Source organism: Hyla sarda, chromosome 1, assembly GCF_029499605.1.
Source record: "Hyla sarda isolate aHylSar1 chromosome 1, aHylSar1.hap1, whole genome shotgun sequence".
NCBI lineage: Eukaryota > Metazoa > Chordata > Amphibia > Anura > Hylidae > Hyla > Hyla sarda.
Window position 1 is genome coordinate 348,446,160 of NC_079189.1, and position 22,284 is coordinate 348,468,443.

Below are 22,284 nucleotides of genomic sequence, written 5' to 3' on the forward strand. Positions count from 1 at the left end.
GACCTACACCCACTACAGGCACCTGAGGACACCGAGAAAGACTAGTCTAATAAGCCCCCCAATCACTCCCACCACACCAGAAAGAAAAAATAGGCCTGTAACTGAAAACTATCCCAATAGGACCTAGGGGCACAACCTATGGAGGCCCTACACAAGAATTTAACTCCCTGACCACTAGCTACAAACTTTCACGGAGATCAGTCAGAAACAGGCCAGTACAGCACAGCTCAGTCCGGTGGTCTGGAAGGGGGAGCAGCATCAAACCAACCGAGAGCTTCAGATGGAGAAATAAAGAACTTGGTGGAAGTCCCATCTACCACTCGTAGGCATGCAGGATACAACATGGAATAACGATAGCCCTTGTCTCGCAGCTTCGCCTCCATAAACTGCACCCGATGCTTGCGAAGTTCAACCGAGAAATCAGGGTAAAGGACACACTGCTTCCATCCCGAATAATTTCACCTTTGAGGCGCACAGCCCTAAGGATAGCATCTCTGTCCTTGAAATGAAGAAGCTTAGCCAAGAAGGGACGAGGAGGCTGGGCCGGGACCCGGTGAGCCCGCTCAACCGAAAAGTAGTGAGAGGTGGTGTCTGCTGGAAGAATCTCCTTCAGCCAGGATTCGAGGAACCGTACAGGATCTTGCCCCTCAACTCTTTCAGGAAAACCCACGAGGTGGATATTATTGCATCTCAGGCGATTCTCTATGTCGTCCAGATGGCTCAGCACCCCTGTCACCTGTCTCCGCAGTGAGTCAACCTGCTCCGGGAGCGGGTGCAGGGTATCTTCCACCGCAGAAACTCTGCGTTCCAACTCCCCGGTACATTCACAAATCTTTTGTGTTTCATGCCGGAGAATAACAAACTCCTGTCTCAGCTCATCCACCTTTGTCACCATGATGGACTGACAGGATGTAAAGGCAGCCAGAAGTTCAGAAAACCGCTGGTCCAGTGCCACAGCATCATGCATTTGACGAGCAGGAGACTGTTGCTGCGGAGGAGACAGAGAGCCCTCAAAGAATGACAGCGGAGGGTCAGGAGATGTCACCCCAAGGGCGATCCGGATCCCGGGAGAACTGGCTCTGTACTTTCGCCGCCTGCTTAGACACCTTAGCGGCCAATGGAGATGGAGCACCGGGGTCCAAGTGCGAGGGGCCCCACGGAACGGGAGGACCCCTTATTAGAGGAGGCATCCTCATCAGAAGTCGGTCTTGGAGCATCAACATTCGGTTTAGATTTCTTGTGCCTCTGGCTGCCACAGGGGGGCAGCCCATGGTCAGGAGGGAAAGGCAGAGAGCAAGTAGAAAATCACTAGAGTCCAAGCACCACAGCAGAGCACCACAAGTCCCAGCAATGCACCACCCAGAAGCACTGGCAACAGTCTCCAACAGTATGCAGAAGAGCCCCAACAGCAGTTTCACCTTGGGGAGAGGAGCAGTCCAGGAACTCTTGATAGGACTGAAGGAGCCACAGAGTCTGGCCAGCGAGGGGTTGCAGAACTCACCGCTCCCACTACAGCAGCCTCAGCCAAGAGCACAGTAGAGCCCCGGGGCAACGGGAAGCCACGCCCACAAAGCCCCTAATGGCACCAGCCTTTCCTCTATAGCAGACCCCGAGCTCACAGCCTCCCAGGGACCTGGAGAGCCGCCCGGACCACAGCCGACAGCAGAAGCCCCTCACCGCAGCCTCCGCCAGCCAGATTTACTCCTACTCTGGATAGTTCTTAAATTGGACAGAGGTGTCAGCACAGAGCACTGTGGTCAGGCAGAAAGGAAATTCAAAAATAAAAGCACTTCCTCTGTAGTATACAGCAGCTGATAAGTACTGGAAGGATTAAGATTTTTAAATACAAATAATTTACAAATCTGTTTTAACTTTCTGGCACCAGTTGATGTAACCAAGGACATACCGGTACGTCCTGAGTCCTCTGCCTTACTATAACGCAGGGGCCATAGCATGAGCAGTCAAAAGGCAGAATCATTGATCTATGTTCTCCTATGGGATAATAAAGATCAATGTAAAAGATCAGTGTGTGCAGTGTTATAGCCCCATATGGGAGCTATAACACTGCAAAAAAAGTGTGTGTGTGTGTGTGGGGGGGGGGGGGGGGGGAGTTAATAAAGATCAATTAACCCCTTCCATAATAAGTTTGAATCACCCCCCCCCCCCCCTTTTACATAAAAAAAAAAAAAAGTGTAAATAAAAATAAACATGTGATCTTGCCACGTGTGGAAATGTCCGAATTTTAAAAATATATATAGTTTAAACCGCATGGTCAATGGCGTACACGCAAAAAAATCCCAAAGTCCAAAATAGCGTATTTTTGGTCACTTTATATCATGAAAAATAAAAAGCAATCAAAAAGTCTGATCACTACAAAAATGGTACAGCTAAAAACTTCAGCTCACGGCGCAAAAAATGAGCCCTCATACCGCTCCGTACACGGAAAAATAAAGTTATAGGGGTCAGGCGATGACAATTTTAAACATATAAATTTTCCTGCATGTAGTTCAAACCTATATAAGTAGGGTATCATTTTAATCTTATGGACCTACAGAATAAAGATAAGGTGTTATTTGTACTGAAAAATGTACTGCGTAGAAACGAAAGCCCCCAAAAGTTACAAATTGGGGTTTTTTTTCCTTCAATTTTGTCGCACGATTTTTATTTTATTTTTTCCTGTTTCGCCGTAGATTGTTGGGTAAAATGACTGGTGTCATTACAAATAGGATTGGTGGCACAAAAAATAAGCCATGATATGGATTTTTAGGTGCAAAATTGAAAGGGTTATGATTTTTAAAAAGTAGGGAGGAAAAAACGAAAGTACAAAAACTGAAAAAATGCTTGGTACTTAAGGGGTTAAAAGAAAAGAATATTTTTCAGTGGAGTACCCCTTTAATATCCATAGTGGCAGTGATTGATTATTCTAATCAATTGGGTAAGTGTGTGGGTCTTAGCATACTGTGATTGCCAATTACTGACAAATGTATATACCTGAGGTAATGGTTACGATATGACAAGATAGTGATGCCATTGGGTTAGTGGTTTTAATTGAGTGTGTGTGTTTGTTTTCTCACCTATTTTACATTTTGTAATAAGTTAGATTTTATTAGAACACATACCTCTCGAGCTTTCCCATGGCATACATGTACATCATGGGTGGGGAGACTGAGGTTAATCAATGACTAGTTCTACAAATTCCTGATCATATTGAGACTCGAATTTATATATGCATTTTCTATCTTAGCAATTTTAAAGTGACATGTTAGCTATTAGAGATGAGCGAAGTTACAGTTAATCGATTCTTCACAAACTTCTCGACTCGACAGTTTATGATGACTTTAGCCTGCATATATTAGTTCAGCTTACAGGTTCTCCAATCGGCTGGAAAAGGTGGATACAGTCCTAGGTCCTGGAACATTGTAACTTGAAACCATAGAGCAGTGTTTCCCAACCTTTTTCGGGTCGGGGGACACTTCGGAAATTTTTTTTTCCTCGGGGCACCGCTACCGAGGTTGACAAGCAAGAAAAAAAAAGGAAAAACTGTAAAAAAACGCAATGCACTATATCTATTTTTGTAGTTTAAAGTGCTGCTTTATACTGCAACTCACCAATGACGTCTTCTCTAATTTGCATCGTTGCCTTCTCTTCTCCATCTGGTCTGGGCCATCATCACGATTTCTTCCACACACAATTCTTCACCTTTAAACCTGCAAAACAAACCTATTAGGCGCCAAACTTCTTTTTCTTTTTTTTTACATGGGTGACAGAGGGGTGTAGAAGAGTGGACATGGGTGACAGAGGGGTGGACATGGGTGACAGGGGTTTAGAGAGGTGTTGAGGAGTGTACATGGGTGACAGAGGGGTGTACATGGGTGACAGAGGGGTGCAGAAGAGTGTACATGGGTGACTGGTGTAGAGGAGCGTACATGGGTGACGGGTGTAGAGGAGCATACATGGGTGAAAGGGGTGTATAGGAACGTACATGGGTGACGGGTGTAGAGGAGTGTACATGGGTGACAGATGGGTGTACATGGGTGACAGGGGTGTAGAGGAGTGTACATGGTTGACACGGGTGTAGAGGAGTGTACAGAGGGGTGTAGAGGAGTGTACATGGGTGACAGGGGTATAGAGGAGTGTTCATGGGTGACAGATGGGTGTACATGGGTTACAGAGGGGTGTAGAGGAGTGTACATGGGTGACAGGGGTGTAGAGGAGTGTACATGGGTGACAGAGGGGTGTACATGGGTGACAGGGGTGTAGAGGAGTGTACATGGGTGACACGGGTGTAGAGGAGTGTACATGGGTGACACGGGTGTAGAGGAGTGTACATGGGTGACAGATGGGTGTACATGGGTGACAGGGGTGTAGAGGAGTGTACATGGGTGACACGGGTGTACAGGAGTGTACATGGGTGACACGGGTGTAGAGGAGTGTACATGGGTGACAGAGGGGTGTAGAGGAGTGTACATGGGTGACAGGGGTGTACATGGGTGACAGAGGGGTATAGAGGGGTGTACATGGGTGACAGAGGGGTATAGAGGAGTGTACATGGGTGACAGATGGGTGTACATGGGTGACAGAGGGGTGTAGCGGAGTGTACATGGGTGACAGAGGGGTGTACATGGGTGACAGGGGTGTAGAGGGGTGTACATGGGTGACAGGGGTGTAGAGGAGTGTACATGGGTGACAGAGGGGTGTACATGGGTGACAGAGGGGTATAGAGGAGTGTACATGGGTGACGGGTATAGAGGAGTGTACATGAGTGACAGATGGGTGTACATGGGTGACAGAGGGGTGTAGAGGAGTGTACATGGGTGACAAAGGGGTATAGAGGAGTGTACATGGGTGACAGAGGGGTGCAGAAGAGTGTACATGGGTGACAGAGGGGTGCAGAAGAGTGTACATGGGTGTCAGAAGGGTGGAGAAGAGTGTACATGGGTGACGGGTGTAGAGGAGCGTACATGGGTGACGGGTGTAGAGGAGTGTACAGACGTGGTGGGTGACGGGGGGGGGGAGGGGGGTGGAGGACATGGGTGACGGGGGAGTGGACAAGGGGGCAAAAGAGGGACAGGAGTGACAGAGGGGTGGACATGGGTGACAGGGTAGACTACAGGGGTAGACAGGGGGGTAAACATGAGTGACAGGGGGGGTGGACAAAGCGGACATGGGTGAGAGGGGAGGTGGACATGGGTGACTGGGATGATAGGTGGGGGGACATGTGTGAGAGGGGGTGGACATGGGTGACATGAGGGTGGACATGGGTGACAGGGGGGTGGACATGGGTGATAGAGATGGACATGGAGGTGGACATGGCTGATGGGGGGGGGGTGGATATGAGTGAAGGGTGGGTAGAGGGTGGACCTGGGTGACGGTGGGGGGTTTAGACAGGGTTGAGAAGGTGAACAGAGGGGTGGAAAGGGTACGGTACCTTAAGCAAGCCGGCCCGCGCAGCTTGCAGTTCCACAGCAGGCACGGGAGTCCGGCGCAGGTGCAGCTTGTTCCGCCCCAGGCAGGGACCGATTTTCGGCTCACTGCGCCGTAAGGGAGAGGGAGACGCAGGAGACGGGGGGTGAAGGAGGGGGACGCGGGGGACACAGGGAACACGGGGGATGCGGGAGACGCAGGGGACGGAGGGGAACACAGGAGATGCAGGGGGACGCTGTGCGCGCACTGCGCACGCAGACTTCCCTTCCCCCCTGCGCCGTCAGGCTGGGGTGGGACATTTAAAAATAAAAACAAAAAAATCACGGCAAAATCCCGCGGCACCACGGGCAGTGCTGAACGGCACACACGTGTGCCGCGGCACCGCGATTGGGAATCACTGACATAGACAGTGACTCACAGCTTCCAGCAGATCTTCCAGACTTTTATATGTAAGGACTTGCTTTCTGTATTAGATACAAACACACTTAATTTTCTTTAACCCCTTAAGGACCGACCCATTTTTTACCTCTATGACCAGGCTCTTTTTTAAATTTGACATGTATCTCTTTAAATGGTAATATCTTTAGAACACTTCTGAGCAGAGCGATTCTAAGATAGTTTTTTCGTGACACATTGTACTTTATATAACTGGTGCATTTTTGTTGACACATGAAGCATTTTTTGTGAAAAACTTCAAAATATTGTGAAAAACAGGAAAATTTCAGGCTTTTTTTTTATGGTGTACACTGTGCGGTAAAAGTGATGTTATATTTATTCTGTGGGTCAGTACGATTATGGTGATAACCATTTTATATAGCTTTCTATGTTCTTTTCCTTTTCTGAGCAAAATTCTTTTTCTTCCATTCATTTTCCAACAGCCGTAACTTTTTTATTTTTCGTCCGATGCCATTGAGTAAGGGCTTATTTTTTGCAGGATGAGCTCTACTTTTTATTGGTATCATTTTTCTGCTACCTTTTTGATCTTTTTTTATTCCACTATTTGTACCAAAATTGACGAATTTTGCGCTTTTTTTTAATGTTTTTTTTTTTACGGTGTTCACCGTGCGGGATAATTTACATTATAGTTTTATAGTATACGTCATTACGGACGTGGCAATACCTATAAATGTATATGATTTGTGTTTTTGACCTTTTTTGGTAATACAGGGCGATCGCGGCTGCGGTGGGACTCCGGCTGTGATTGACAGCCGGGTCCCGTCGCCGATCTCCTGCGCTGCCCGCTGCAGTGCCGGAGAGAGAGGACGTATGCAGAAGTCCAATTGCGCGAACCTTTTGAATGATTGGACGTATGCGTACGTCCTATAGCGGGAAGGGGTTAATCTTTTTTTTTTCCCCATAGTTATATCAACGGACAGTGGTTTTAATATAAAATGGTCATTCTGGTACCAACTGATATTGAAACTTAAAAAATATATATTTGAGGGGCTCTTGTCTATCTAACTATCAATAATGACCTGGGCTACCCAATCTGACACTTATACCCACAGTGTCTGCAAACATAAAATATATCATAAAAAATATTGGGGCTCAAGGTCAAAGATATATAGGTCCACAAATTTATTAGAATAATTAATACAATACAAATATGTGCTATAATACCTGGAACTCACAGGGCCCTTGTGAGTGACCAGGAACAATATATTAGTATAATTAATAAAATGTTAAAACATAGTAAAACTACTTAATTGAGACCAATAAAAATATGTCATAAAATGTATCCAATGTTGCAAATGAGCGAGACCAAAAAAGGGGTTCAAAGAATTCTAGGTACTTGTCTCCCTAGATAAGTTGCAAAGTTCAAATAGGATACATTGTATTAGAGTAGATTAATTCCTGTAAGAGTCATTGAAACAATGTTTCATTGGGCAGTTAGTTACTGTAGTAATTACAAGTTCACGGACACGGTCAGCTGTGCTGACAGTAGAAATAGTCTTTTGATGCTACAGATCAGTAGTGCAACAATAATATAGCAAGTAGATAGTCACTGTAATTGTGTCAAATAGCTTGGTCTGCTGCGCTAACAGCCCGCTTATATTCTTTATAATAACCAGGTATGACAGTTAGAGTTGTGCAATTTTCGGTACTGTCGGCAAATGGTAATGAAAGATGCAACACCCACTGGGTGTGTATGTATGGTCACCGGTCCCTCTGGCTACAGATACTGCGATCTCCGGTGGCCTCCAGTCCTGCGGTCGCGATCTCCCGGTGCGGGCTGCCGATAGCACTGGAACAAGATCTCTTGCTGCTGTGCATAGGATGCGAACACGCTGCTGGAGATTCTGCCTTCTCCTAAGTAGCGGTGTGGCACAGCTGTGGGCAAGGAAGTTGGGGACTGCAGCGATTCAAACGGCATCCACTAATACAGACCCAGGCAGCGTCCTCGTGTAGGAATGCGCGCGCTGCATGGGGAAGGTGATTGACAGGTATCTGTCCTGTGCTTACAGGTATCGATGGGTGGTCTCAATAATAAGTGGTCAGTATTTTCGCATATATACATATACATACACGCATATGGTCCCTCCCCTACCAATTGTGACATCATATCCAGTGTAAACAATAATAGTAGTGGCAATTTATGAATGAATGTGTTAAAAACCTTTCTTTCAGGGAAATAGGACTTTAAACCAGATTATTTGTTATGGGGTTATTAAACCAACTGGCTGCCAATGTGTAGTGATGTAAAAATATAATAAAAGTGTAATAAAAATATATAATTATATATAATAAAAATAGTATACAAATTGCAGCATGAGTAGAATACATAACTTGTGCAAATAGAAATATTCGTGATATATAGCAGTCAATAATAAAAATGTACCTAATAATAAATTAGTATAGATATAGTATATGTAATGATTAACTAATAGGTTGTTGATGGACTACCATAAATATATTATAATATAAATATGTTGTACAATATATAGAACCATATGAATATCTATGAAATCCATAAAATTATGAGGTAACATGAGTACTCAAATACTAAAAATGATAATGCAGAGAAATAGATAAAGTAAAATATGTAATAAATATAATAAGATATATACAATGTGAGCAAAAACTAAAAATGAATATGACCTATTTAATATTAGGAATATTAATTTGACTAGAACAAAATAACATGGTAATATTGGATCCGTAGACTGGGGAGAGGGCCCAATAAAGAGACCGTCGGAGTGCTGGGAAACAGCCAAACGCTGACAGACTGTCCAAAGGGACCACACCTGTTAATCCAAAAATCCAAATATCTCCATATCATTATTCAGGCCTCTAGGTATCAGGGAGCCAAATTCGAATATTTTAAGATATTCGGCCCTGGACATTTTACTAATATAATTCCCACCTTGATGAATTTGTTGTAGGGCAATATATTTCCAATTTTTGGGGTTACCCTGATGGAAATGTTTAAAATGTGCCGACAAGGGGTGTTTATCGTTCTGTTTTTTTATGTTGTAGCGATGTTCTAAAATTTTTGTTTTCATTATGTACGTCCCACATATTGTTTGTGGCATGGGCATTCGAATAAATATGACCCCCTTACTGGCACAGTTTAAAAACTCATTAATTTTAAAATTATAATCATTAGATGTGGATTTAACATTTAAAGTGCATTTTTTCAAAAGTAGTTGCTTTGCAATTGGGACACTGTCCAAACCTTTGAGGTCCACCAAGGTAGATGGGATTGTCCTTACGGACGGTGGGGGCTATTTTAATCCCTAGATTAGGTGCTCTCGTGTATACAATTGGTGGTCTGTCAGGCAATAATTCATTCAAAGTTCGATCCTGCTGAAGGAGTGGCCAGTATTTTTTATTATATTCTCAATTTGTCTGAGTTGTGTATTGAATGGAATGATCAATTTAGAATTGTCCTCATTGGTAGATAAAACGGGTTCTGGATTACAGGGTGTAAAAAATGTAGATCTGTCTAAGTTACGAATTTTATCCAAGGATTTATGCAGACTCGTCAACGGATACTGTTTTTCTATTAATTGATTTGTGAGTGCTGCGGCTTCAATTTCAAATTGGTCATTTGATGTACAGTTTCTTTTCAACCTGCGAAACTGACTAGTGGGTACATTTGTTAGCCACTGTGGTAAGTGGCAACTTGTGTGCAGAATGAAGCCGTTTTTTGCTACCGGCTTTCTAAAAGTATGGCATATTAATTTATCTGTACTTGTGGTAATTAATCTACTGATGTTGTACTAATATTTGGTGTAAATTTAAGTAGTTTTACTATGTTTTAACATTTTATTAATTATACTAATATATTGTTCCTGGTCACTCACAAGGGCCCTGTGAGTTCCAGGTATTATAGCACATATTTGTATTGTATTAATTATTCTAATACATTTGTGGACCTATATCTTTGACCTTGAGCCCCAATATTTTTTATGATATTGTAACTTGTAACTCTCTCTAGTACAGGGGTCTCAAACTCAAATTATCTGGGGGCCACGGGAGGTAGAGGCTGGATGAGGCTGGGCCGCATGTCCCCTTCAGCCGCCCCTCACATATAATGCCCCCTTCAGACGCCCCTCACATATAATGCCCCCTTCAGGCGCCCCTCACACCGTGGCTGGTGTCCCAGCGGCTCACGCGCTGTGTACTCGCAGCATGTGAGGAAGATTTGTGAATGGAAGAACAGGAGTATACAGCTTCTGCTCCACCATTCTACAGTACCCCCCTTCCTACGCCACACTGCAGCGGGCCACAAAACTTCATTCCGCAGGCCGCGAGTTTGAGACCCTTGCTCTAGTATATGCATATATGTGAGAGTATATGCTCTGTTTAATGAATAATTGTCTTTTTCAAATAGAAGGGCAAAGTTGGAAAATCTACCCAACCTGCTCAAAAGAGAGGCCCAAAACCTCTGCTACATGAAAAAGAAGTTGTTGAGAAGAAAAGGAAACCGGAAGATGCTGTGGAGGTGGAAAGGTGAACAACTTGACAGTTAATTTTATTCTTCAGCTATTGTAACAAATTAAAGAGGACATTTGTGGAGAAGATTTATCAAAACCTGTCCAGAGGAAAAGATGCTGAGTTGCCCATAGCAACCAATCAGATCACTTCTTTCATTTTCCAGAGGCCTTTTCAAAAAGGAAAGAAGCGATCTGATTGGTTGCTATAGGCAACTCAGCAGCTGTCTCTCTCTCTCTCTATAATATTTATTAATTTTTTTATATTTATACACGTGTTTAGATAGAGATATGCATTTTAACTGGACAAAACAGTGCTTACCACTATTCCTTTATTTTTTTGTCTAATTTTTAGAACGGTCTGTGTCTGAGGCCCTGAATAGCTGCAGGTGTGAACTTAGCCTTAAAGTGTAACTAAACTTTCATCCAGCTACTGAGACCATCGCTGGAACAAAGTGATCAAAGTTCTCCCCAGAGCACTGTCCCTTTTTATTTTTGCAGACTTTCCTCGGAAAGCAGAGCGCAAAAAGTATAGCCTGAGTGAAAGTCTCTCAGAAAAGCGGAGCAGAAACTTAAAGCACAGCGCTCAGGGGTGTGCTTGTGTCCCTTTGGTCCAGCGATCCGTAGGGGTTTCAGCAGCCAGACCCCCATTGTTCACAGCTTGACTTGTCTCGTTGATGTAAGATTTGCTGCTATGTCTTACTGTGTGTAATAAAATATTTAGTTTTGGTCACTTTTCTCATCCCTACAGCAAAGAAGAGACAAAAAAGCCTGAAGTGAAGAAGTTTGACAAGAAGAAAGGTTTGCTTTTTTTTTATAACAGATTTAAGTTTTTTATGTCAGCAATGCAATCTAGTGATTGTTTTATTAATGTTTCACACACATTTTAGAAGTCTCCATAGATTCCAGACTTCAAAGGATACATGCTGAAATTAAGAACTCTTTAAAAATTGACCACCAGGTATGTTGTGCAGAATTGTCAGAACAATTGCCATACTTTTACAAAATGAACGTTTAGTTTTTTTTTTGTTTTTTTTTAAGGAAAGTGATCTGTTTAAGAATGATAGTGAGACCAAATGAAATTATAACATAATTATTCTATAGTCTGTTATCCCCCATTAAATGGGCACTGTCAGATCCAAAAACTTTTTATATGTTGTAACTGATGAAAATTAAAGACCTTTTGTCATATGGTTGTTTAAAATGTTTTGATTCTTTAATTAAGAAAACTGCTCCTAAAAATCTCACCACTAGGGGTCCCCATGCCTACTGGGAAACTAACCAGTCCTGCAGCAGCATCAGGCTTGTCCATGAGTAATGGACAAGAGATGACTCATAGACAGGGCTAAATGAGCAGAGAGACCACCTCGCACCACCAAAAGGGAGGGACATGCCTTCTTCCCCTGAGAGGATTTCTAACACTGAGCTAAGGAAGAGGTATTTTTACAATAAAAATAGATAAATAAATAAATGTTACTCAGTACCTTATCCTTACCATGTACATCTATTTTCTCAGTAGCTCTTCATTGGGGGACACTTTACTGATGGGTATATTCTCTTGCCACTAGGAGGCGCTGACACTAGGAAAAAAAGTCTGCTCCTCCCTGGCAGGATATACCCACCCTCTGGAAGTGAGGTAACTTGTTTTAGCTAGTGTCAGCAGGAGGCAAGACACAGGTCCCAGACCTGTTTTTTTTTTTTTTTTTTCCTAGTTTGTCTGAAGTTTAGTTTTTCTCTCCTTTTTTTTTTTTCTAGCCTGGGGCGACTGGAGCATGGCGCCATACCAGTAAGCCTGACTATTTCTGCGTGGTTCCTCTGCTGCCTGTCTCATCATACAGCTGTTGTATCTACGGCAGGAGTTCTGGTACCTCGCTACTGTGCAAGGTGCTGACAGAATGACTCGTTGTCTACTATGGACCCATACCATGCTCGATATGCAGAAAAAATTGGAAACACAAAAGGGAAGCGCATCAATGTGCCGTAAAAGTTTTCAGATATAACGAAGACAAAGAAGTGAAAAAAACTTGCTCACCTTCTGGTGTTGTGCAGTGGGCACAACACCATATCGCGCTTGTATCCCGTTGCAAAGGGAATAGTGAAATCAGAGGCGTCCTGGGATTCCTGGACGTCTGGAGAATGCAAGAGGTGAAGATCCCCGGGGCTCCGGTTCACTTGTAAAAAAAAGGTGTGTTCAAACGCTCACTCCTGTAGAATAGCTTGGCTGGGATCGTGGCAGTAAGAAGTAGCCGGACACGGTTAAAGATATAATAACCGGATTTTATTTGTATAGATCACAGAACGCGTTTCGAGGGGTGGGACCCCCTCTTCGTCAGATCAATGATGTGGCAGATGTGGGAGGCCACTAATTTATGCAAAAAAAAGCCCGCGAAATTTAACAGCAATTACCGGGTACAGATTAAAATACAAATATGCATCTGTGCAATACAATTTCCACAGTGTTGAAGATGTCTCAAATCCAAAGCAAAACATAAATTTAAATTTAACACATATTACAATTAACATGAATGGTGCTTGGATGGCAGATCAAATAAGGTATTACTGCTATTAGCCTGGCCTTCCGTTCAGGGAGCTGAGCAAGTAGAAAAATCAAAGCGCCGCTCTCCATGTTGCGGCGTCATCTCAAAGATAGAGGCACATCTGGACCCTGGTCTTCCCCTGTATGGGAGACCCCTCATCCAGGTGCTCGGGAGGAAATGTCCCAAATTACAAAAAAGTTCATAGTAGAAGCGCCTGTGTTTGTTAAATCGGTCCAGCGCAGGATATGCGCTTCTACTATGAACTTTTTTGTAATTTGGGACATTTCCTCCCGAGCACCTGGATGAGGGGTCTCCCATACAGGGGAAGACCAGGGTCCAGATGTGCCTCTATCTTTGAGATGACGCCGCAACATGGAGAGCGGCGCTTTGATTTTTCTACTTGCTCAGCTCCCCGAACGGAAGGCCAGGCTAATAGCAGTAATACCTTATTTGATCTGCCATCCAAGCACCATTCATGTTAATTGTAATATGTGTTAAATTTATGTTTTGCTTTGGATTTGAGACATCTTGAACACTGTGGAAATTGTATTGCACAGATGCATATTTGTATTTTAATCTGTACCCGGTAATTGCTGTTAAATTTCGCGGGCTTTTTTTGCATAAATTAGTGGCCTCCCACATCTGCCACATCATTGATCTGACGAAGAGGGGGTCCCACCCCTCGAAACGCGTTATCTGTGATCTATACAAATTAAATCCGGTTATTATATCTTTAACCGTGTCCGGCTACTTCTTACTGCCACGATCCCAGCCAAGCTATTCTACAGGAGTGAGCACTCGAACACACCTTTTTTACACGTGAACCGGAGCGCCGGGGATCTTCACCTCTTGCATGGACCCATACCAGTAAGCCAGACACTGGTCTGCATGGTTTCCGCTGCAGTTTGTCACACATTGCACGGCTGATGTATATGCGGCTGGAGTTCCGGTACTTCCCTACTGAGCAAGGTGTCTGATGGGGTGACCCGTTGTCTACTATGGACCCATACCAGTGAGCCAGACAGTGGTCTGCATGGTTTCCTACATTGCCTATCACAGTGCTGATGTAGCTGCGGCTGGAGTTCTGGTACCTCACTACTGCGAGGTGCCCGATGGCATGACTTGTTATCCACCACGAACCATACAAGTCAGACAGTGGCTGCATGGTTCCTCTTCCACCTGTCGCACATCAATCGGCTGATGTATCTGCGGCTGGAGTTCCGGTAACTCACTACTGTACTAGATGTCCGATGGAGTTACCCGTTGGCTACTATGGTCCCATACCAGTAAGCCAGACAGTGGTCTGCATGGTTTCCTACACAGTCTGTCACTAGAGATGAGCGAACTTACAGTAAATTCGATTCGTCACAAACTTCTCGGCTCGGCAGTTGATGGCTTTTCCTGCATAAATTAGTTCAGCTTTCAGGTGTTCCGGTGGGCTGGAAAAGGTGGATACAGTCCTAGGAGACTCTTTCCTAGGAATGTATCCACCTTTTCCAGCCCACCGGAGCACCTGAAGGCTGAACTAATTTTACGCAGGATAAGTCATCAACTGCCGAGCCGAGAAGTTCGTGACAAATCGAATTTACTGTAAGTTCGTTCATCTCTATCTGTCACACATCACATGGCTGATGTAGATGCGGCTAGAGTTCCTGTACCTCACTACTGTGTGTGGTGCCCGTCTGAATAACTTGTTGTCTGCTATGGACCCCATACCAGTACGTCAGACAGTGGTCTGCATGATTTCTTACACCGCCTGTCATTGGCTGATTTATCTGCGGCTAGAGTTCTGGTGCCCCACTGCCATGCGCGGTATACGTAGAAGTGACCAAGCGTGTCCTGCAGACCCTATCAGGATGACAGGGATGCATTCCACATCTCCTCGCCCTTCCCCTATCTCCAAGGGGGACAGAGTTTCTATCCATGTCTCCTAGTCCTCCCCGCCCTCCCGCCTATGACAAATGGGAACAGTTATTCTCTGTTTTCTTTTTGCCAGCACCAGGAGGTGTTCTTGTTTAACCAGGCTGTTGTACGCACAATTTCCGGCACCTTCGGTATTTCATCTCAGGACTGCCGCGGACATAGCCAGGTTTCCTGTACCCCACTGCTGGATAAGGATCTGGAGGAGGGTCCCTATACTTACATAGGATTGATGCCAGTCAGACAGTCCTTCGTCTGTTGGGTCTTCTATGCCACCAGGTCGCCTGTTGGATGGGCCGCACTCCAGTTCCCTGTTTTCTTTGGGTGGTTGAATGGAGTGACTCAGGAACTTCCTAAGGTTGCAATGTTGGGCTGCTAGAGGCATACCACCCTTCCTGCAGGGCCTTTTTGGATGTCTGCGGTTTCTTTCGTGACTGCAGTCTTGGTACCCCACTACTATCGTGAGGTACCCATGTCTGTGTCCCTTCTTATGATGAGGCCGCTCTGTCAATGTAGAGCCCACTTTTCCTTCTGTTCAGTGGGGTGTGCCTTGGGGCTTCATGGGATTTTTTTCCCCGCAGTTCTGTGGAGCACCTCTGTTCTGGCATGGTTCCTGTTGGGGCGACGCAGTCAGTTCTGCCCCTCCCTATACCTTCAGGTACCTCTGGGGTTTCTGTCTAGGGTGGCTTGAGCACCTACTCTGTTGCCTTAATCATCGTCCTTCATCAACCCCAAGAAAAACAGACGATGAAACTATTCAATTTATCCTCCTATTTACTCACTGAATATGAAACCATCTTATTGAGTAGGAGTCTTTCATTTTGCCCCACTTCTAAACCAAGTGATTTCCAGCTATTTTTAGACCTAAATCAATATATTCGAAAGCTGACATTGACACGTCACTTTTCTGTTATTAAAAGAAATACACAGATACAGCCTATGGAGCCCATGATAGCCACCACTATTGATCCCACAGTTAAACATGTTTCAGTTAAACCCACATCATCCTTTTATCCCCTTCACCATAAGGGTAATCATTTGGATACATGTTATTCAGTTGTTCAAAAATGTTTTTATCAAATGTGTGAAAATACACCAACATCTTCATTTAGAGATAATCTAAATGAGAGAGCTGCTATTAAGTCACTACAAAATAATAAAAAAATATGATTATCCGCCCTGCCGACAAGGGAGGGCGGTATAGCTATTCTTGATAGGGAAATGTATATTAATGAAGCGACTAGAATTTTGTCTGATGGTGAGTATTATGAAAGGCTGCTGAAGGATCCCTCACCTGAATATTTTTTGCTATATACAGGACTAATAAATGGAGCCGTTGATCGAAAGCTGTTGGATAGGAGAGAACACACATTTCTTAATATTAAAAACTATTCTGTTCCTATTTTTTATTTGCCCAAGTTACATAAAGATTTAGTTAATCCCCCAGGTCGTCCCATTATTTCTGGTATTCAATCCATTACTGCTCATTTATCCCATTTATGTAGATTTATTTCTTCAGCCTTATGTGTTACATTTACCCTCTTATTTGAGGGACTCCACACAATTGATTCAAGTTCTCAATGACACTTCTCTTCCCCCTGCTTTTTCCTTTCTTTCCTTGGATGTGTGTTCTCTCTATTCCAACATCAGTACAAAACTGGGTCTTGAGAGTGTGGCACATTTTTTAACCAATGATTTAGATATAAATAAAGAACAATCTTTTTTGTTGAGTTGCATACAATTTATTTTAGAGCACAATATTTTTATGTTTAATGATATTATTTACAGGCAGACGAAGTGCTGTGCCATGGGTGCTCGTTTTGCCCCAAGTTATGCTCAAGTGACCAAAAATACGCTGTTCTGGACTTTTTATTTTTTATTATTTTTTATGTAGATGCTAATGGTTTTATTGACATAATATTTTCATAGTTTGGACATAAGGCGATGCCACATATGTTTATTTACATATTTCTGGGTAAAAAGGAGGTGATTCAAAAATTTCTTTAGGAAAGGGGTTATGTCTCTTGTATGTCGGTGATGTCCGACATTAGCCATGGGTCCCAGTGGGCGCTAGGACCATCCTTCTATGACACGTCCTCAGCTTCTGAGAAGCTGTTTGCTTAAGCAAATAATTTTTATGTGCCTTTACTTTTATACCTCCCTCTTTTAGCCTCCAGTCTACAACGATGTGTTGTCTAGATGTGACACTTATGGTGGGTTCAAATCAATGACTTGACCCTTGTTCAGGAGTTTACAATTTTTACATAGCAATATCATTTTTGGTTGCAGAACCATTGAGAGATTGCACTTACATACAGTGATTTGGTGACCTTACAGTCAAGATCTTTAGCACCCCTCAAAGCCTACCTGTCAGATCCCACAAAAAAAATTGTTACTCAGCATGTACATTACATTTTTATGCCTCTAACACCTATATTTATTATAAAAACACCTCTTTTCATTAGCTCAGTGTTAGAAATCCTCTTAGTGGAAAGAGGTGTGTCCCTCCCTTGTGGTGGTGGGAGGTGATTGGTGTGTCTGCTCATGCAGCCTTGTCTATGAGTTATCTTTTGTCCATGACTGGAGTACTGTTTTTAGTGTCCCTGTAGATATAGGAACAGGATATGAAGCTGTGTTCAGGAGTTATGTCTCTTGTGATTGGTGATGTCCGACATTAGCCATGGGTCCCAGTGGCCGCTAGCATTTGAAGCTGTGTTCAGTCATTTAGTTCACATTGAAATCTGCAGCAGAAAATCCTTCACATGAAATCTGCGCAGAATCCTGTGTGTATGATAAGACCATAAATGTTCAAAACATTTTAAACAACCATATTGCAAAAGTTCTTTCATTTTCTTCAGTTACAACATATAAAAAGATTTTTAATCTGACAGTGCCCCCTAAACCTGTCCCTGACTCTCACTGACTCTATCCCTGTTTTTTTTTTTTTCATTTAAACCCCCCTCTTTCTACCTGATTTATTGTCTTCTTGGCTGCTTATTCAGCTTTCCTAGAGTGAGGGAGGAAGGGGGCGTGGCCCAGCATAGAGGCTAGGAACACAGTAGCCAGCAGCTCTGAATCTTCTCCTCTGTTTACAACTGCATGTGCAGTAAGAAGAAAGATTGGAACTCAGATTGTAAAATGAATGAGGGCATGCAGTAAGGCAGAGTCCGGAGTATACCCTGCTGTGCTATGAGCCCAGTGCTGGTTCCTGCCTGTCTGACAGGCAGGAAGCAGTGCTGAGCTTGTCTGTGTCCTGGCTGCAGTCTGAGATTTATAACCACATCATGAGTCTGAAATCTATAAAAAAAAAAAAAAGGGTTTGCTGCCGGGACTGGTAGGGAGACCCCCTAGTCGTCTGTTTTTTTTTTTTTGTTTTGTTTTGTTTTGTTTTAGTGGAAAATGAAATAGAAAGAAGCATATTTTTGTGATAACATGCAATTGGAAAGTTATTCTGCATACATTGATCTATAATATATCAAGTTTTTTTTGTTGTTGTTTTTTTTTTATGAAAGGTACCCTTTAAAGTTAACCTGTCATATTAAAAAAAAAAAAAAAAATCAAATGTCAAAATTCTTTATTGGTGATCACTGAACAAGGCGATCTTGTAAGCATGCATTATGAGACTCTGACTTTCTTTTGGCCACATGACAGAACCAAAGAGTGCTCTTTTTTTTTTTTTTCTTTTTTTTTTTTTAAGAACTTTCCCTCTCATTTAAAAAGAAAAAAAAAACTTGACAAATCAGACACATCAAAAGATTTTATTGGTTGACACATGGGTGTTTAGACTCCCCCAGTGATTATTAGAATGAGAAGCACATGACTGAGCTTTTCACCCCAACTCACTGCAAGAGAGGAGCTTTCTATACTTACTATAGAATCAGTCTCCTTCAGCAAGACAGGGAGAATAGTGGTCAGCACGTGCTTCTCCAGGCCCCAAATGAGCAACATTTTTAACATGTTTGTGTCTGATTGAGGGCCCTTCTAAGTAGTACTTTAAAGGGTTGGACTTGGCATGGGTTTCTTGAGTAAAAATCATGTAAATTGCTAAATAAATTCTATATCACAACCAGCACTTAAGTTTTTATTTTTTTTATATCTTTTTTAATAGGATGTAAACAGATGTATTAATGCCTTGGATGAATTGACCTCTCTCCAGGTCACAATGCAGCATGCTCAGAAGCATACAGATCTGATCACTACACTAAAAAAAGTAAGACCTACCAATGGATTTAGTTTGTATTTTTTTATTAATATTTTTATAAAAACATAAAGTTGTATGGGACTTTAAATGAAAACCCTGACCCTCACAAATGGGGGGTGGGTAAGGGTTAATCTATCCTATATTTTTAGCTGACCTACTAATAACGTGTACCATATTCACCTATAAACGCACTACATGCGCACACATATAGCCCCAAATTTAAAATCAAGAAGAAAATAATTAAAATTAATGTGAAAATATATAGTTTTATTCAATCAATTCATCATAACAACAATATAGTACACACAAGGACTGGATTAAATGTAATAAAATATTATAAAAAGATATGTATATATGTGTGTATGAATAAATAAAATCAATAGGAGACAGGAGGGGAGTCCAGAAAATTGCCACCTGTATACACAGGATAAGAACGCTGCTGCGCAATATAGGGATGAAGGTGATGAAAGGTGCAATAATGAAATATAGGGGAGAGGGGTGACCAATAACTCAGGCCAAAAATTTGCCTACAACATGTGCCAAATTCACACTAAAAGATCTAAACAATAAAGTGCATATGTGCAAAAAGCTCCAAAAATACAGCATATGTGAAAAACAAAGAGGGACATTTATTAATGTTTGCTTATGTATTCTTTTTTTTAGTAATTTTTTCCTTACTTTTTTTTGCTTATGTGTGACTTATTTATCAACTGGTTTCAGTCTGTTGATAATTTTCTTTCACGTAAGCAATTTTTCCTTTTTTACTTTGATAGTAGCTTTTTCTGCTCCATGTTTGAGCTGGAGTAAATTTTGTCAATTTTTAACCCTGTTGCGACTTTTTTGCGCAGTTGCGACTGTCACAGTTAATAAATACCTGACTACCCGTAGTCCATTTTAAAATTATTACTACGTAGTTAATTTCTGGAAAACTTGCTTTTCTCGCTTTCCAGTCAAAATGTCGCACGAAAAATCACGTAGTCGCAGTTGCGACAATTTTGCGACAATTATAGTAAAGAAAACCTGACTAAACCTGTTGATAAATGTCCATAAAAGTGCCTGTGCAGAGAAATAGCAGCCAGACTGGTGATGAACAATACATACAAGGCAGGACTCCACAGCTCTGCTGTTACCCCGCGTTTCGCTAGGGGCTTTGATTTTCATATTCTGAATTTTTATAGCTTTTTGCGCTCCTTGACAAAGCCCCTAGCGAAACACGTCAGAGTAACAGAGCAGAGCTGTGGATTCCTGCCTTGTATGTATTGTTCATCACCAGTCTGGCTGCTATTTCTCTGCACAGGCACTTTGTTTTTCACATATGCTGTATTTTTGCAGCTTTTTGCACATATGCACTTTGTTTGATCTTTTAGTGTGAATTTGGCACATGTTGTAGGCAAATTTTTGGCCTGAGCTATTTGTCACCCCGCTCCCCTATATTTCATGATTGCACCTTTCATCACCTTCATACCTATATTGTGCAGCAGCGTTCTTATCCTGTGTATACAGGTTCAATTGGTTATATACTAATTCTACTTGGCAATTTTCTGGATTCCCCTCCTGTCTCCTATTGATTTTATTTATTCATACATATATTTTTATACTATTTTATTAAATGTTATCCAGTACTTGTGTGTACTATATTGTTATAAGGAATTGATTCAATAAAATTATGTTTTCACATGAATTTTACTTCTTTATTTTAAATTTGGGGTTTTGTGCACATGTAGGGTGTTTATAGGTGAATATTGTCTGTATTCTTAACCCCTTTTTTCATCCTCTTTGAACCAATTACGGGTAGGGTTATTTTGGTCTTTCTCTAACATGTGTACCATGTTTCATGTAAATATCTTTAACAGTTTAGAAGTGATGCAGGAACACACACACATACAATATGGGGGAGATTTATCAAAACTGGTCTAGAGGAAAAGTTGATAAGTTGCCCATAGCACCCAATCAGATCACTTCTTTCATTTTTCACAGGCCTCTTTGAAAATAAAAGAACCAATCTTGATTGGTTTCTATGGTAACTCAGAAACTTTTCCTCTGGACACGTTTTGAAAAATCTCCCCCATAGAGAGGCATTTTTTATTTTATATAATTTTTCTTTTTTTTTTTTTTTTTTTGTCATTTCGTCTTCATGACAGCACCACCTGAGACATGCCCTATTGGCCCCAATATAAACAGGAAGCAAAAAAGAGGTAAAAAAATAAATAAAAAGCCCCCCGAACCACCCCTCAGTAAGTATGGTGGAAAAGGCAGCAGAAGTCAATTTCCTTTTCTTCTATGTGGTCGCACCAGGTCGTGAGGACTACTGTGGTCTCCTCCTTCCCCTCCACCATGCTCAGGGAATTTATGCAACTTTGGAGTCTGCCTCGGGTATATGGGTGTGCTTCCTCTGCTCCCCTTCTTGCACCCGGCTGCTTCCGGCAGTTAGCCTGTGACACTATTGGTCACAACACCAAAAGCTCCTCCATCCAACTTGGCACTGTCATTCTATGAGATGCTGCTGAATGGTCCCCTAAAGCAGCAGGGCGGCCTTAGTACCCACAGATGTGGGTTAATTTGGTCCCGGATTCAAATGCCTGATCTGAGCAAATGTCTGACAACATAAAGGTAGAAGAAGCTGCATTTCATTATTCTTTGTAGTTCAGCACACACCATGGAGAATACACCACCTTTCAGGCTTTGACTCTGCAGAGCAAGTGGTTGCAATCAGCCCAGTGAATACTTGTCTTTTTAGAGTTAACTAACTAACTTAAAGGGGATTTTTCCTCAATTGTCCCTGTTCACCTACGAGTCTCCTTCCTAGAGAGATATGGAGGCCCAGAAAAAAAAACCGACAGTTAAAGGGGTACTCCGCCCTTAGATATCTTATCCCCTATCCTTTGGATTAGATTATAATCTACTGTTTAGTAAATATATCCCAAAACAATGCCAAAGATGGAATGGTACTTTTATAGCTGGGGTTCCCTTAGGCCTTCTTTACATATGTCCAATGATACAGCATGGTATAAAAGCACCAAAAGGAAACTGATGCTAGAGTTGATTCCATGCTTTTCCTGGTAGTTGTAGCATCAGTTGTATTGTTTCACTGCTGGGTGTCTCCTTGCAAGAGACAATCTACATGCAGCCTTTTCTAAGACTGGGTCAAAATGTCAGCATTTGTGTCCAAGTTAATTGGCCTGACAGCGGTTGTGTGAACCCATCCTTGGGAAGTGAAAAAAATGATTGATTATACTGAAAATTCTATATTTCTGTTCAATTTGCA

General features: G+C 42.4%; 1 protein-coding gene across 1 annotated transcript in view; it reads left to right on the plus strand.

The window, feature by feature from the left end:
- Positions 1–22,284, plus strand: part of PSIP1 (PC4 and SRSF1 interacting protein 1) — a 135,621-nt gene that overhangs the window by 104,708 nt on the left and 8,629 nt on the right. The window contains exons 11-14 of the mRNA XM_056521122.1: positions 10,262–10,380; positions 11,113–11,162; positions 11,252–11,322; positions 18,927–19,028. Of these exons, the coding sequence (XP_056377097.1) occupies positions 10,262–10,380; positions 11,113–11,162; positions 11,252–11,322; positions 18,927–19,028 (342 nt within the window). The remainder of the gene's footprint in view (positions 1–10,261; positions 10,381–11,112; positions 11,163–11,251; positions 11,323–18,926; positions 19,029–22,284) is intronic.